Here is a 16,512-nt window from a genome sequence, read left to right as displayed (position 1 = left end):
ATTCCCAGGGCTAAGGTTTCCACATACCCACACAAACAAACCAAACTTCATAAAATTCATCATAACTCTCTGTGTTTTTATTAAAATTTCCATTTATGCAACTTTTAAAATAATGCAAGTTAGCTTGATACTATCAAGATTACCTATTTTTATTATAAAAATTAACAACCTTTGGATTTTATTTATAGCAGAGAAAGGAATTATTCACAGAATCAGAATGAAGTAAAAATTATCATTTGAGTGGCAAGTCATTTTGATTGAGACCACCAAACCAGAAGTCAGAATAATGCATAAAAGTGGCAGTATGCTGAAGTGCCCTGGTGGCACAGTGGGTTACACGTTGGGCTGAGATGCACAAGGTCAGCAGTTCAGAACCACCAGCCACTCCACAGGAGAAGGATGGGACTGGCCACTCCTAAAATGATTTTATAGTCTCAGAAATCCCATGCATCATATATGAGGATAGGTAAAAAGTATTACTATAAAATCATAGAAATCTTTATTAAGCAAATAAAGATGAAGCTGTTATTTCTTGATATTGTCTCCATCTATGTAGTTTCTCCATCTCCCTAATGCCTCTATAAAAGGAGCTCTGGCGTCACTGTGAGATAAGCATCAGACTGCTGACCCCAAGGTTGGTAGTTCAAAACCACTAGTGACTGTCGAGGAGAACGAACAATAAAGCTATCTGCTCCCGCGATGATTCACAGTCTCAGAAACCCTGTCTGGGGTTGCTGTGCGTCAGAATTGACTCAATGGCTATAGGTTTTTATTTTTTGGAACATGTGCCTAATGAATTCTTCTCTCTTCAACCTACGTTGAATGGAAACAGTAGTTTTTGGCATCCTCAAGGTCTTAAATTAAGGTTCCTTTATTTTTTTCTTTGACTTTGGGTGACAAAAAGAAGCCTGAAGGATCAAAGGGGTCAAGGTTTCCTAATAAAGTACACCTAGGATAGCCCTTGCTGTGAAAAGCAAGTGAATTGTAATAAAAGAAAAAAAATCCCTTTTTCTCATCAATGCTGTTCTCAATTTTCCTAAAATGTCTTCATAGTGAGCCAGTGTTTATACTGTGTTCTTCTAGAAACACCTATCAAGATTCCCCCTCGGCAGTCACCAGTACCATCTGAACTGACCTCTCTGCTGGGAAGTGAGCTGCCCCAGAAGTTGAAGAAGCCATTGTTTTGATTGGCTTACTCTTTTTTTTAAGGCAGATTTTTGACACCCAGAGCCATGTTTAAACACATTGTTTGAAACCAGGAAGGGTGTGTTGGCACGGGGAGTTTGGCATAAAGAACTTAGTTTTATGTCCATGTCAAAGACCTTCACTCAACTCAATTGCTATTAAATAAAATAAAGAAAATTAATAGCCTCCTTATTACAACTACCTTCCTTATAAGAGGAGGAGGCCTGGTGGTGTTGCTGTTATGAGTTGCAATGACCACAAGGTCAACAGTTTGAAACCACCAGCCGCTCTGTGGGAGAAAGATGAGGCTTTCTGTTCCCATAAAGAGTTATAGTCTCAGAAACCCACTGGAGACATTCTCTGTTTTATTGAGTTGCTATGAATCCAAACCAACTCCCGGGCAATAAGTTCCCTCAAAGAAAAACAAAAACAAACCCATGCTTCATTATCTTGTGACTTTTTTCTACTAGCCTGACTACCATTTCCTGGGTACTTAAGAGTTTGTTATTTGACATTATTAAAGGGCATAATGAGAAATAGGTTATGTTATCATATTCACAATATATTTATAATTCTTCAGCTACTAAATGCAATGACTTCTCATAGCATAGCAATAAGTTTTAATAGCATTGCCTTCTTCTTGGTTGTAAATAAATGTGATCACAAATAGATGTGATCACTTTGCTGTACAGTCTCAAAATTAAATGACTGTGATGTTACAGTCACTCTAGAAATCACAAGATGGCAATGACTTTTTAAATTAAATATCATGTGTATCACATGATCCAGAGATGCCACACTTAGATATTCAACAAAGACATAAAAATGCATTCCCATACGTAAAGGGTGAATGCCTATTAATCTAATAAACTACTAGGAACTGAAATGCTTCATAACAACTAAAAACGAGCAGCAACCCACATGTCCATTTACTGGTGAAGGGATCGACTCTTGGTAGACGTGCACACAGTGGAATAGTGCTCAGCAGCCAGAGGCAAAGCTGAAGACTTTCAAACGATCTGGTCTGTTAAAGTTTCAAAAGCATTATGCTAAATAAAGTCAAACGCAAATCTCTGTAATAGATTATTTCCTTTGAAAGAAATTCTAGAAAAGGGGGTTTTAGGGGCAGCATGGGCGAAGGGAGGAGAGGAGATCGTGTAAAGATGATTGAGGGGACTTTTCCGGGTGGGGAGTCAGTTATCTGTTCTCATCGTGATGGTGGGCGCATCACTGCTTGCCATTGCCAAGAGCAAACCGCCACACACTGAAACTAACTGCATTTCAGCATTTGTAAGTAAATAACAAAAGGGGGGCAATAAATGAAATGATTCTCTTTGATACTGACCAGGAGTACCCCAGTCTTACATGTCCAGTGAGTAAGGCGCACGCGCTGTGAAGGAGTGAGTCACTTCCAGCTCACAGCCACCCTCTAAAACAGAATAGCACTGCCCCTTTCGATCTCTCTCCTGCAGAGTAACTGGTAGGTTAACTTCTGACATGAAGACTGGCAGCCCAGTCAATGCTTAATTCACTTTTCTACCAGGTCTCACTGTCCTATAAATAGCAGGTAGTTCCATTCAAATAAAAAACAAATTTCTTCCAATTTCTAAAGTACCTTCCAATACCTAAAAGTCCCGTTGACAATTCTTTAGTTTTATAAATGATAAATAAATTACACATTTTGATTAGAACATGTATGTGCAATGAAGGTTTATTTCAGTTAATAAGTATTAAAATAAGTATACTTCATAATGTATAACTATTATATTTTAAATAGCGTAAATATCTTTGTGAGGAGAGTGTGCGTAGTGAATTATTTCAAAAGATCTATTTCCATAAATTGAGCATATTGAGATGAAGCATTGACTTGTAAATCTCTATTACAGTAATGATTGTGGTCAGTAATTAGCAAAAATATTGTTTTACAGTCAATCATCCCCAAAATGATTGCCTAGAAGTGCCAAGGCAGCACTTTGTAAGAAAGCTTTTGGATCTCCAGGAGAATAACCCTTTTAGGCTCACCTTGGAGAAAGTAAGATTCATTAAAGTTTGCCTGAAGGATTGAATTCACAATCCGCCTCTCTCCTAGGTGAATCAGATTTAAGTAACGGGATGCTTGTCAGGCCTGTTGCTTCTTCAGCTTTTCTACATTTAAAAGGTAACATGCAGCAATAGCTTCCCCCCAAATTTCTCTAGCTCCAGAGTGGTCTGTTCATAACAATAACGATCTGGAAAATAAAAAATAACAATAACTCCAAAAATAACCGTTAAATATTTGAATAATGATTTAAATCTACTGACCAAACATTTCTCTCCATTCATTTGCTTTTTTTAAAAAAAGGCAGTGACATCAAGTAATTCTGCCTCACGGTCACCATAAAGGAGTTTTCATGACTGTGAAACTTCATGGGAGTACACAGTGCCATCCTTTCCTTGGGAGTGGTTTTTGGTTCAAACCCACTTTGGGCAGTTCACAGACCAGTTTTTCAACCCACTGTTTTAATATGTCGTTTAAACATGTATTGAGCAGCAGCAAGTAATACTTTCCCTAATATTGTATCTTTTTCATCCTATTTCTTCTGTTTCAGAAATTATACTGTTGTAAATTCCAAAATTATCGTGGTGACAATCAGACCTGAACCCAAAACAACGGATTCATTTTTGGAGATAGAGCTCGCTCATTTGGCTAATGTAAGTATCATCCACTTGGCACTGAGTTCCTTGTCCGATAAAACTGCGACGCACTCTAGAATATTTATGGTTACCCATGAATGAATTTGTCACATATTGCTATGACATAAAATTGACATGCCCCTTACTATTCTATGATTTTCCCCACGATCAGTCTCTCTCTCTCTTTGTTTTTAACTATACCCAAGGAATATTTAACAGCATTTTAACTTATTAGTGAATACATATTAGTTGAACATTGTGATAGGCACCAAATAAATAAAGATCCTCTCTAACTGTGCAGTGGGGAATACTGGCACGTAAATATGTAGAGTAGAGATGCATGCAGCAACATAGGTTCTAATCATAGCCTATGGACAGTGCTTATATGTGCATCGTTTTTGGGGATGAATTTCTACAGCTCTTGTTCAGTTCTGCACAGAAATTAAGAATGCCTACTCATCCTTATACATTCACTTTAAATAACTACATTGTTATTAGGTTGGGACAATCAAGATGAGCCAGATTCAGGCTTAACCACATTGTTTATCCCTCATAAAGCTTCCATCAAATTGACCATGACATATCAAAAAACAGAAGTGCCAAGTTGCTAAGTCATTTCCCCAAGTCATCAACTTACTGATTGACATACAAACTTTATATTCACATTCTCTTTGCTACCATGCCTCTGTATTGTCTGCTGTTGTATCTTCCTGCTTCTCTCCTCTAAATCAACCTGGGTTTTGTGAAAATTGTCAGTGATCTTCCCAGTGAACTACTTTTTACTAAGCTGCCCCAGGCTTCCTAGCTTGTTTAATGAAAACTGCAAATCTCTCAGCAATAACTTTCCAACATCACTAATAATTCTTAAACTTTCTAGGTCTCTTCCTACTGTTGTCAAAAAAGGACTGTATATCCGGGTTCTCTCTAAGCTAAAGAATGTGTTTTACTTCAACAATGTAGCTCCTCATGCTTTAGGAGCGACCTAAACTCCTCATGCGTTGACTGTTGGAAGGACATATGGTATTTCTTTTCGAGGAACATGTGTGTATGCGTTTGCTCACTATATAATTGCTAATGCTTATTTTGTATAGCTCATTGTGGAACTGCATATTCAGTTTCAAGCACTAGGGAAGACAGTAAAACACAGTCAAGACAGTAGGCAGGTGTTGACTTGGGGGCAGTAGAGAGTGTTCTGCAAGAGGGAGAAGAGAAACTAGAGAGTGCAGGAAGGGTGAGCTATGAGGGCTGATAAGTAGTTTCCATTGTTGACTGCAAAACTGATTATTTGAAATTTAAACTTCCACCTAATTCACAATGAAAATTTTTTTAAAAACCTGTAGAATCACTGAATCATCAATACCATGTCAGAATATGTGCCATGTTCCTTAGAAAGAAAGAAAGAGTTACAAATACTTCCAAAGTAGGGTAAAAATCAGTGCTTAGAATTTAAAGAACATAAGAATTAAAAGAAAGTTTTTTGATATGCTTTAAAAAGGGATAGCCTCTAACACAGTCTCATTATATGGATTAATTAAAACTCTTGGAAATGAATATCTGTAAACTCGGAGTCAAAATTTACTCTTCTGAGTGCTTGTATCTGCTGACCTACAGTAGAACTTCCCTGCATGTGAACAAATGGGCTACCTATGGGAGCCAGTAGGGCCCGTCAAGTAAGCTTAGCAGCTAGTGTCTGGAGTAACAAGGAGAGGACCAGATGCCAATGGTGAAGTATTCATCCCATCTCTCTTAGAGTCAATTTGTGCCTTCAAATATTTTGAGTCAGCAAGTTTAGCAGCTGTCAAAAGAACACTACCCCCATTCAAAAAGGCCCAGCCTTCACAAAACATAGGCACATGCTTTGTGAAAAGAAAGTAGAATGGAGGAGAAAGAAGAAACGCTGAGGATGGGAAGGAAAGGCCTCTTCAAATTGCTCTCACTCCATTTCCCCCTGACTTGGTGGGTCTATTCAGTTGCCATCCTCGGAAACCTGTAACCAGTTTCTGTCTAGTGAATTTTGACCCATGGTGATCCGTAAGTACCAGAATAGATCGTGCTCCTTGAGGTGTGGAATAACCAAATTTTCAGAAGTAGATTGCCAGGCTTTATTTCCTAGCTACTTCTGTGTAAATGTGGGAGCAAGGTGGTTTACTAGTTACCTGTTGGGCTGCAAGCCAAATGGTCACCAGTTTGAAACCACCAGCAGCTCTGTGGGAGGAAGATGGGGTTTTCTACTCTTATCAAGAGTTACAGTCTTGGAAACCCACAGGGTGAGGGCTGGGGGGTTACTTTGAGTCAGCATCGATTTTCGACAGCGGTGAGTTTCGTTTGGTTTTCTGTGTAAATGCCTGATGCTAACTTTTCAGTAAGCAGCCAGCCATGTTTGTCATCCAGGGACTTCAACACCCTCCTCCACAAAAGAGACAAACAAATGCACTGCCATGGAATCCATTCCAAAGACTCCTCATAACCTAATGGAACAGGGTGGAACTGTCACACTGGGCTTCAGACATTATAGCTCTTTACTGGAGTAGAAAGCCTCATCTTTCTTCCAAGGAGTGGCTGATGGTTTCAAACCACACGTCTTGCCGTTCGCATCCTAATGCTCAACCAGCAGACCTCCAGGCCTCCTCAACCTCCTCGGAGGTCACTTTAATTGTCAACCCACCATGGAACCTCTCCGGACGGCTCAAGCCCTCCTCTCTTCCCTTCGGTTCAAGCACTACGCTCACACTGGTCTGCCCAAGAGAGAGCCCTTCATGTGGTGTTGGTTTGAGCATAATGTACTTGTTACGCCAATGTTTATTTCAGAACCCCAAAGAGACTTTTTAAAGACCATATATTTTTATTTCAGTGAGAGAGGAATATGATTGATTTACTAATATCTTAATATTTATTACCACTTTTATAAATATATACTCAATTTACTCATAATAAGAGAAAATGAATAAAAAGCCTTCCAGAAATATGACAAACTTAACTCAAATGTGAAGAGAAGATATATCTTAAATATATGGAATGAAATTGATTGCAACTTCATGTTATTGCCTTCATAACTATTTTAGATATGACATATTACTAATTTATGCTTGTGTGCTTTCACTTATTTTCTTGTTTAAAAAGTATCTGCATGCACTTTCATGAAGTTTAGGAGAGAATATTAACTTGCAAATTATATCTGGTTCAGATACCATGTGGAAAAAAAATAAGAAATGGAAACTATTAGTTATAGTGAGTTTAAGGAAAAGCCTGTTAACATTTTCTAAACAAAATATGCTCTTTAAAATAGCATTCACAGTATGTAAAATATAATAAGGCCCGTGGGAGTGGGTAAGACGAGGTAACAGAATATGTAACCTTGGAACTCCAAATGGTACTTAGCAAAGCCAAGTGCACTTGTAACTAGCTCGTAAGTCATTAATGAGTAAATTGCTTTTCTAATTTCAGTTTTTGGGGATAACGATTTTGTTGCTGTGACCTGTAGTCTACAGTTTACAGCCCTGACGCTTAGACACAGTGATTGTTCATGCTTAAGAAATGTCAAATTTTACTTTTGCCTGAAAAAAATATTTTTCATGTAACTCAAAGTCATTCAAAGTGACATTTACACTTACCCATATTACTAGACTCTATGGAGCCATGATGAAGAATCATGGTGGTGTAGTGGTTAAGCATTGGGCTGTAATACCTAAGGTCAGTGGTTTGAAACCACTCTCTGCTCTGTGGGAGAAAGATGAGACTTTCTATCTCAATAAACAGGTACAGTCTAGGAAAATCACAGGGATTTTACCCTGCTCAGTAGGGTCACTATGAGTTGACATCAACTCAAAGGCAGTGAGATGGAGCTATAGTGTAGCTTTTGGTTAAGCGTTGTACACAAGGTCAGTGGTTCAAACCTGTCAGCAGTGCTGAGGCAGAAAAATGAGGCTATTTGCTCCTATGTAGCTATATAACTCAAAAAACCCACATAGGGTTATTCTGAGTTGAGATTAAGTAGATTTATGGAACATAGGAGAGTGCACAATAACAGTTAATAGTTTTAGCAAAAGTCATTCTTGTGACTTAAATAAATGGACTAAAATGAATCTGTAGGTATATACATGTTCATACACTCACACTAAACACACACAAAGCATATACACGTACACACATTCCATCTGTGAACCTGACTAAATAGGGTTGAGTGTTACTGTCTAAAACCCATAAAATGCAAACTCACCCTTATCGTGTCAATCCTGACTCAAATTGGCCCTCTTAGGGTAGAACTACTCCTATGAGTTTCCAAGGCAATAAATCTTTATAGGAATAGAAAGCCTCATCTTTCTACCATAGAGCAGCTGGTGATTTCGAACTACTGACTTTACAGTGAGCAGCAAAACTCATAATCCACTATGACGCTAGGACTCACATTCCTACCTCTAAAGATGAGTTAGAAGAATATAGAAACAAAAACATTTTAATTATTTCTTGCACGATCAACTTTGCCAGCCTGAACATACTTTTGTTTTCAAAGCAAACCTGTTGATGTGTGGTTCCATTTCAAAGAGAAAGACCCCCTGGCCTTCAATCCAGTCCGCATTTCTTTTTCTTTCTGTCTCTGAGCTGCCACTCGAAGGGAGGAGGTAGAGTTGATAAAGCAAATCAGGTTCACTTCTAATTCTCAGACTGGTCATATACACAAAAAGCCTCATGATAATTTGTGTGACAAGTACTTCCAGAGACTACGAAGTTGTTTATATGTTAAAAATATATATAGCCCCTCCTCCATCAATCAGTGTTTTAGAGACCTGTCCTAATTTTTTTTTAAATCTATGATATCTACTAAGGTCTTACATCCTCTCACATGTGTTCCCAAGGATTTTTAATGTCTACTGGGCTGTTGACGGCTAGGTCGGTGGTTTGAAATCACCAGCTGCTCCCGGGGAGAAAGACACGGTTTTTCACTCCAGTCAAGAGTTACACTCTTGGAAACCCACAGGGGCAGTTAGCTCTGCATTGTCTTATAGGGTCAGTAGGAGTCATGATGTTCTTAATTATTACTAAAATTGCCTGGACAGCATGGAATGCTACATCTGAGCTCCTTGTGATGTAAATAAGAGAGAAGTTATGTCAACCAAGAAGTATATTGACAAAGCTGGCAATTTTTTTTCTTATTGTTATTTTTAAATAAATGTGGTTTAGTTGAGGTTAAAACAGAAGTAAAACAAAATGGAAAAGACAAGGAATGAAAGTGCTGTGGGGAATATCTGTGGCAATTAAAATTGGGGTCATTAGGCTTAAAAACTGGAATTATTTACTTTTTAGGTTAGAACAAGTTCAACTAGATTATTTTGAATAGAACCATTTGTATTTGTCTGGCCCAAAACATGTTTGTCAAAATTAGCATATCCTTTCCAAAAGTTTTCAAATACATACTGCTTTAATATCTTTGAAGTGACCATTGACAGCTTGGTAAATTAACCTTTTGTAGACCATCTTGTCTCTTTTACATGACAATATTTGTTTCTTTGTTTAATGTAGGCATCCTCAAACTATGGCCTGTGAGCCACATGCGGCCCACAGAGGACATTTATCCAGCCTGCTAGATGTTTTCGCCCGTTTGTTTTTTTACTTTAAAATAAGATATGTGCAGGGTCCATGCACATTTGTTCATAGTTTGTTTTTTTAACTATAGTCCAGCCCTCCAGTGGGTCTGAGGGACAGTGAACTGTCCTCTTGTTTAAAAAGCTTGAGGACCCCTGGTTTAATGCATTTCTTAAATCCACTTCTACAGGTCAGTCCATAGCTTGTTTTCCTCTTGCCCTGTCATTACATTTTGTTACTGCTCTCTGTTGAGCTCAGCGTTTCCTGCTATTGATTTCCTGTAAATTCCTCATAACAGATCTTGTACCAGAGTCCCTTTGAGAGAGGTCTCTGAACACTAATAACAAATATTTTACAAGTGGTCTGTCAGAAACTTATAACCAATTATATATATGTGTGTGTGTGTATATATATATATATATTTAGAATGCACTCATTTTTTGCTATGTATGACCGGTCTCACACTCCTACACCTTCAGTGACCAGGCACAATGATTCCTTGAATTAGTTTGTTTAGATTATTTTCTAACATTCTGAATCGTACCCGCCATTGACCGCAGTTTTCAAGGCTCCATAGTTCTGGTTGCACATATGCTCACGATAAAGGTCTGTCTGATCCACACATCCCTAAATACATAGTAATACACATCAGTGCAGCTTGGAACCAGTGATAACACTACGTGGATGCTGTTCCACATGTCACCGGTGCAGAGAGAGGGAACAGGAAGGCTGTAACAACATATAGGACATGAGAAGTAAGAGAGATCGAGGAGAAAACGGAGCATTAGTGAAGACAGGGAATAAGAGTAAAAGATGCGTTTCTCGTTTTTATATTTTAGTCCCAAATCAGAAATTAGCTTCTTCATGGAATTACTTCTTCAGGAGTAAAGGGTTACTCAAACATCATCCTTTCATGTTGCACACGTTGTCTTTTCCTTCTAGTAGAGATTTCCTATTGCCATACCCTGCTAGGGATAGTACTGAGGACAGGTGAATACAAAGTCAGTGCCCTGCACTGATTTATGTAGAGATTAACTTCCGCTCCATCAGACGCTACAAACAGGAGTGACTAAGGCCGCACTCTGGATTGGTGAGTAGCGCCTGGGGTCCTTAAGCTTGCAAGCAATCTACCTAGGAGAAAACCGTTGGTCTCTACGGCTCTGGAACAAAAGCATAAGAAGATAACCGCAATTGCTCAGAGAAAAGTAAGGGGAGCGGCTCCCTGGACGCGCACCTTCATCTCCACTGAGACGAGAAGAAGCACGCCGCCATCGACCCGGAGGCCACAGGCGGCTGACCAGGATCCGATTCGATGGTCCAAGTAGAATGGGAGAAAACTGGGAAGAGACCCCAAATTCTTAAATTAAAAGAAAAAAGACCAACTAACACAATCAAGTTTAACTTTAAACAGGAAGTATCCACTGAGTTCATCTTCTTAGCAAAATATCCGAGTAGCAAATACAAAATAAAGGATACAACCCGTAAGATTAGTGCTTTACCCCAAAATTAAATTAAATTAAATTAAATAAATCACCTGCATGAGACCAGAATATGAACATTTATTTTAAGCGAAGATGAGAATTATGTGGCTTTTTTCGATTGGAAACGTAACTTGCATGTAAATTTTCACCAAAAACAATAAAATAATATATTTTTGGAAATGGAGAAAGGAATAAAACCAGGAGTGAACTGGATTGAAAGGATCTATTTTTCTCAGGTTTCTCACCTATGCTCGTTTCTGTATCCATGAAATGCACACTCCCATATCTTTGCCTGTGACCCGGCAAGAACGATGTGTTGACCATTAAGTGCTATGAGCTCCTTTCAGCCACACCCTAGATAAATATCATCTGATCTTAGGATTCAGCATGGTAGCTGTGCTGAAGGTTTCTCAGAAAGCAGCAAGTTATATGAAAAAATGTCTACAGCTACAAGTAGACACCTTCTCTTAGTGTGGATTAAGAAACCATTTGAAATATCATTACCCACGCCAGGCCCTGAACATCCAGATCCATGCCTTGTGTAAGAGCCAGCTAAAAGTGCACTTCTTCCCTGAAATTGGCTCTGACGACCACAGACCATGACACTCTGTGCCTCACTTGTCGTTTAGATGCCATATTATAACGAGTGCCATTTATATGCGCAGTTTTCTTGTACTGCTGTATAAGCATTTTTATATGTTACCATTGTCTGTCCAGAAGACACTAACCTTCTCAGGGAGGAGTTCATTTGTGTACTTTACCAGCATGATTTAAAATATGAATGTGTGATAGGATGTCAAATACGCTGGATCTGTGGATGTGTGGGGAGTGGTAAGGAAACTGCACACAAAGGCCAAAGTGGGTGTCAAAAGAGACTCTGATATTTGCACATGAATGAAACGATGACATAAAGGAACCGAACATACAATTTCAAAAGGCAGCTTAGAAGTCAGAAATCAAGCAGGATAAAGAAAGGTGCAAATACTTGGCGTTAGAAAAGCCAAAGAGAACTGTGCTCAGCGTGCATTGGAGGGAAAGAAAGGAAGAAAGCAGATAAGCCGTGAGCTGCAGGATCGAAGGTGTCTTTGGGCAATATATTGAATGATGCAAGAATCATCAAAAGAAGTTAGAAGGAACACAGAATCACTGTCACAAAAAGTACTGGTCGACATTCAACCTTTCACGAGATGCAAATGAACAAGAATTGGAAGTATCGAAGGAAAAAGTCCTTCAACGTCAAGGATTTATTTTACTTGGGTCCATAGTTGATGCTCATGGAAGCAGCGGTGGGGAAATCACATGATGTATTGCCGTGGGTGTTAAAGAGCAAAGGCGTTACTTCTAAAATTGAGGTATGCTTGACCCAAGCGATGGCATTTTCTGTCATTTCACGTGCATGTGAAAGCGCACATGCTTACAGCAGTAGTGAGAATGGCACCGCACTGGAGAGTCGCTATGCACCAGAGCTCACTGGACCACACCGAACAACTGACAGCAACGGAGTTGGAGTTGATAAAGCTTCCAAGTTAAAGTGAATAATTATTAAAATTGGAGTACATTTCATAAATTTTAAAATAGAAATCTTAATTTTTATTTCTAACAAAATTCTACAAAAGACTAACAAACAGTACTTAGAAAGACACTATTCACACACACAAAAAAAAAGCTTTAGATTTTCACAGGCGTGGCTTTCCTAGATATATGGGTGACTAAAACAAAATAAAGTCAATTCTGATGTGTAGTGACCCAGTAGGACAGTGTGGAAATGAAGTGAAGGATGTCTAAGGATATTATGGAAGCAGATTGCACAACTTTTCCTAGAAAGTGGAGGTGTGTTCAAACAGCTAACTTTCAGTTTGCAAACAAGCACTGAGACCTGAGGGCTAACTCAGGGTTTGGGTTGATTAGTTGGATCATTTATAGCTGGTTGGTTGGTTGGTTGGTTGGTTGGTTGGTTGGTTGGTTGGTTGGTTCACTTACAGAAAAGAGTCAGTGACCTACTTCAGGCCTGTCGTATGCTCACCTTGAACTGTCGCTTTTTTTATCACTGACTTTGTTGTGTGAGCTCTCATGTGCATCTCATAATCCTATATAGACCAACATCTTGGAAGCAAGTTTGATAAACATCCGGGGTAGCAAATGTTGGATTCCAAGTACACCCCCGCCAAGATTTCGCAATGCATACATCATATCTGTCAAGCCCAAGGAGAGATCATCCAAAAGAGTTATTCAGTGGGGGAAGGTGGATGGGAATGGGACTCGAAGGATCCGTGAGGAGATTATTTGGATCGATGCATGTGCTTATTTTCTTAATTGTAAAAAAACCAACAAATAAACCAAACAGTCCTAGAAACCTTTACTGCACAAAAATACCAAAATGTGAATGTATTGTTTCTTGACATACCCTTCATTGCTTCTAAAGGCGATGTTTCCTTCTCTCTAAGCCTTAGCTGAAGAATTCTCTACCCTCTCCAATTTACACCGCTTTACAGGGGAAGTTTGGGCATCCTGGGGGTCTCAAATGATGCTCCTTTGAAATGTTTCTGAGTTCGAGGAGTCAAAGTATTTTGAAGGGGCAAGATCAAGGCTGTAGGGTGAGTAGGGATCAAGTTTCCCAATGAGATGCTTGTAGAGCAGCATTCCTGCCCTTGAAGAATGAGCAGATGTGTCGTTATGATGAGGAAACAAAAATGCCTGGGCACAACTTTTCTGGACTTTTTTTCTCATCAGTGTAGCTTTAATTAAAAAATAAACAAAAAAAGAAAATTTCTTTCTCCCCCACCCACCCCAATTCAACAACTTCTCCATGTATAATTCAATGCTATTGATTATACTATTTGTGTTGTACAACCATTATTGATAACCTTTTCTAAATTATGCAAACCGCTTCATAAGCTCCTGTGACTGTCCTGTGTCCTTTGGGGAAATCCTTTTGGGATTACTCAAAGCAGTAGCCATACCTTTGCAATGGACTCCTCTAGCCTTGAATTTAACAACCTCAGCCGATTACCCTAGAAGCCATTATTATGACTGAAAGAACTTACCTGCAGACATCTCCGGCAATCACAGAGACATGTTAAACATGTTTTATTTGGAATAAGCACTTTTCTACTTATCCTCAAACACCTATGTCAAAACTTATTAAGCTTTCTTTCTAAAATATTTTATGCATACCCTAAAATATAATCTGACAGCATGGCCAGTTTCAAAAAATAATAAAGTTATTTAGTCTTAGTTTGTGTTTTTAGAAATATGGTACCTAAATTGCAGACACAGTAATTCAGTTTATTGTGCACAAGTCCCACATATATGTGAGTAATCTCACTGCACTTTAAGAGTGTGTATTCCCGAAAACAAGTGTCATAGAGTATGAGAGAACTTGACACCAAAAGAATGTATTTTATGGGGAAGAGAAGACCCCTCAGGGATGTATTAATGATCTGTAGATTAACTGAATTTATTCCTTAAGGGGAGAATTATTAGACTAATTTCCACAGATTAAGGCCCAGAAGAATGTAAATAGATATATATAAATGGCTGGGGAGGGCAGGACCTAACAATTCAAATTGGAAACAAAAAAATATATTCTCTTAATAATACAGTATGGAAAGCCCATTGTATCGTCCTGAGAGTTCTGGGGGGTTCTCAATGCACAGTCAGTGAATTAAATAAAAATCTAGCATTGTTTCCTTACTATATCATTAGGTGTGATTTGATACAAGTGTGATCTGATGATGAAGAAGATAGGACAAGACAAAAAATTTTAAAGCCCCTCTAGAAATATGTAACAATTTCCGGGCAGTTCCCCCTAGAGGCAGAGGGACAGAGAGAGAGTGCTGCATGGATAGTGTGACTGCAGGTCTTCTTAAGAACACAGCAATGAATACTTTAGAAGAAATAGATGTCACCAAAGTACGGGTCTTTGGGTACAAGAAAACTTCATTTAAAATTCACATGGAATGACTGCGTGGTTTTCATGATTCAGAGTCCATAACAGCGGCCATCGAATCTATGAAGAAGGAAGTGCGATTTCTTATGCAACAAATCAAAGATGTAGAGAGGTATCTCACTGCCAGATACAACAGCCACCAATTGACTTGCATTTTATAAAACCCCTAATTTTAAAACTGTATATACTTGAGATTTATTCACTCTCTCTGTGCTTATTTTTTAGGGCACCTTGAACCCCTATTGTGTGTTGTGGGATGACTCAAAAGCGTAAGTGACAGCTGTTTTCTTACATTTCCTTGGACTAAATATTCAAAGCACATTAAGTTAGTTCAGCCGCCTGCTAGTCAACAGGAACATGAGAAGTCGGGGGATGTGAGTTACACTCAGAGAGAAAACGGTCTCTTGTTTTTGACTCTGCAGGGCAGCGTGATGAATGTGTTTGTGTGTGATGCCATCAGGGCACGGCTCCGGATAGGATTGCATTACCTAATGTGCAAAGTGCATTGCAATGTTGAGTCCAGGATTTGGTAAAAGCTCTGATGTTTTGAAATTATAGAAGCCCAAATGCTATTTCAACCTCTTTCTCTAGTGATTCAGCTTAGCTGTTCAGATTCGAAAAGCAGTGTCTTGGGCCAATTGGCCAATGCATGACTTGCATGACCTTGAATCTATTATCAAAACAATGTAACATTTATTATAGGGCTCATTCAATTTGTTTTGATATATAAAACATTCAGTGACATTTAACTTTCTATACATATATTTTGTGAATTTATGTAGTTAACAGCAAACAATTGCATTAGATAAGGATGAGTAATTATTTGTACAAATGATTGCAATATATCTGGTCAAATTATCTCATTCATAATTCTATGAGATTTTAATATCTTCAAGGCCGAAAAATCTTTCATTTTTTTTTTTAGTTAGATTCATGCTCTAACTACTTGGGTTTATTGTAATGATGTAGCCAGATTACGCATTCCCTTTGGAGGCATATATAAATCAACCCCAAAGCTAAAATTTTATCAAACAGGCAGTAGAGTGCTGTATCTCCTCAGAATTCGCTCAGTGTTATTTCTTTAAATCGGACAGACGTCTGAGATTTTATGATGTCAGTTTCTTCACCAGCAGTTACTAGGAAGTCTAAAAAGGGCATAGAATTTCTAGTAAAAGAGCAAACTCACAGGTAAGGTGCTCAGTTCTAGGGTACTAAGGCGATCTAATCTAGAGGTGTCTTTACTTAGTTAAGAAATCTGTAGTGTCAACATATACTTGTTGCTACTGATCCAGGTGTTCTAGGCATCCTCTTCTGCTAGGAATCCTAGTCCCTAGCAGAGAAGGGCAATTTCAACTTACCCTGATGATAATATGAGCTGTATGCTTTCATCCACTGCATGATTTGCTGTCTATGAGACTATATTAAAAAAACAAAAACAACCAAACCTGGAACCCACCGCAGTAAAATTTCTGTGAATGTTCCCTTTCTACCAATGTCCAGAGAAGACTTTGAGGCAGCATATGAAGACAATGCTTGGTATGGGGTACAACCCCAGGGAAGAATTAAATACTATAACAAGGTTTTTGCTCAATGTTTTGCTCAAAATGTTTGATTTTTTTTTGCTCGAGAATAACATACGATACT

General features: G+C 38.6%; 1 protein-coding gene across 1 annotated transcript in view; it reads left to right on the top strand.

Moving 5' to 3' along the window:
- ADGRB3 (adhesion G protein-coupled receptor B3) overlaps positions 1–16,512 on the top strand; it is a 796,551-nt gene that overhangs the window by 456,653 nt on the left and 323,386 nt on the right. The window contains exons 14-15 of the mRNA XM_075554045.1: positions 3,774–3,876; positions 15,094–15,137. Coding sequence (XP_075410160.1) covers positions 3,774–3,876; positions 15,094–15,137 — 147 coding nt within the window. The remainder of the gene's footprint in view (positions 1–3,773; positions 3,877–15,093; positions 15,138–16,512) is intronic.

This window comes from Tenrec ecaudatus, chromosome 7 (assembly GCF_050624435.1).
Source record: "Tenrec ecaudatus isolate mTenEca1 chromosome 7, mTenEca1.hap1, whole genome shotgun sequence".
In the NCBI taxonomy this organism is placed as follows: domain Eukaryota; kingdom Metazoa; phylum Chordata; class Mammalia; order Afrosoricida; family Tenrecidae; genus Tenrec; species Tenrec ecaudatus.
The sequence above is the reverse complement of the archived record's forward strand: the minus strand, read 5'-3'. Positions and strand labels throughout refer to the sequence as shown.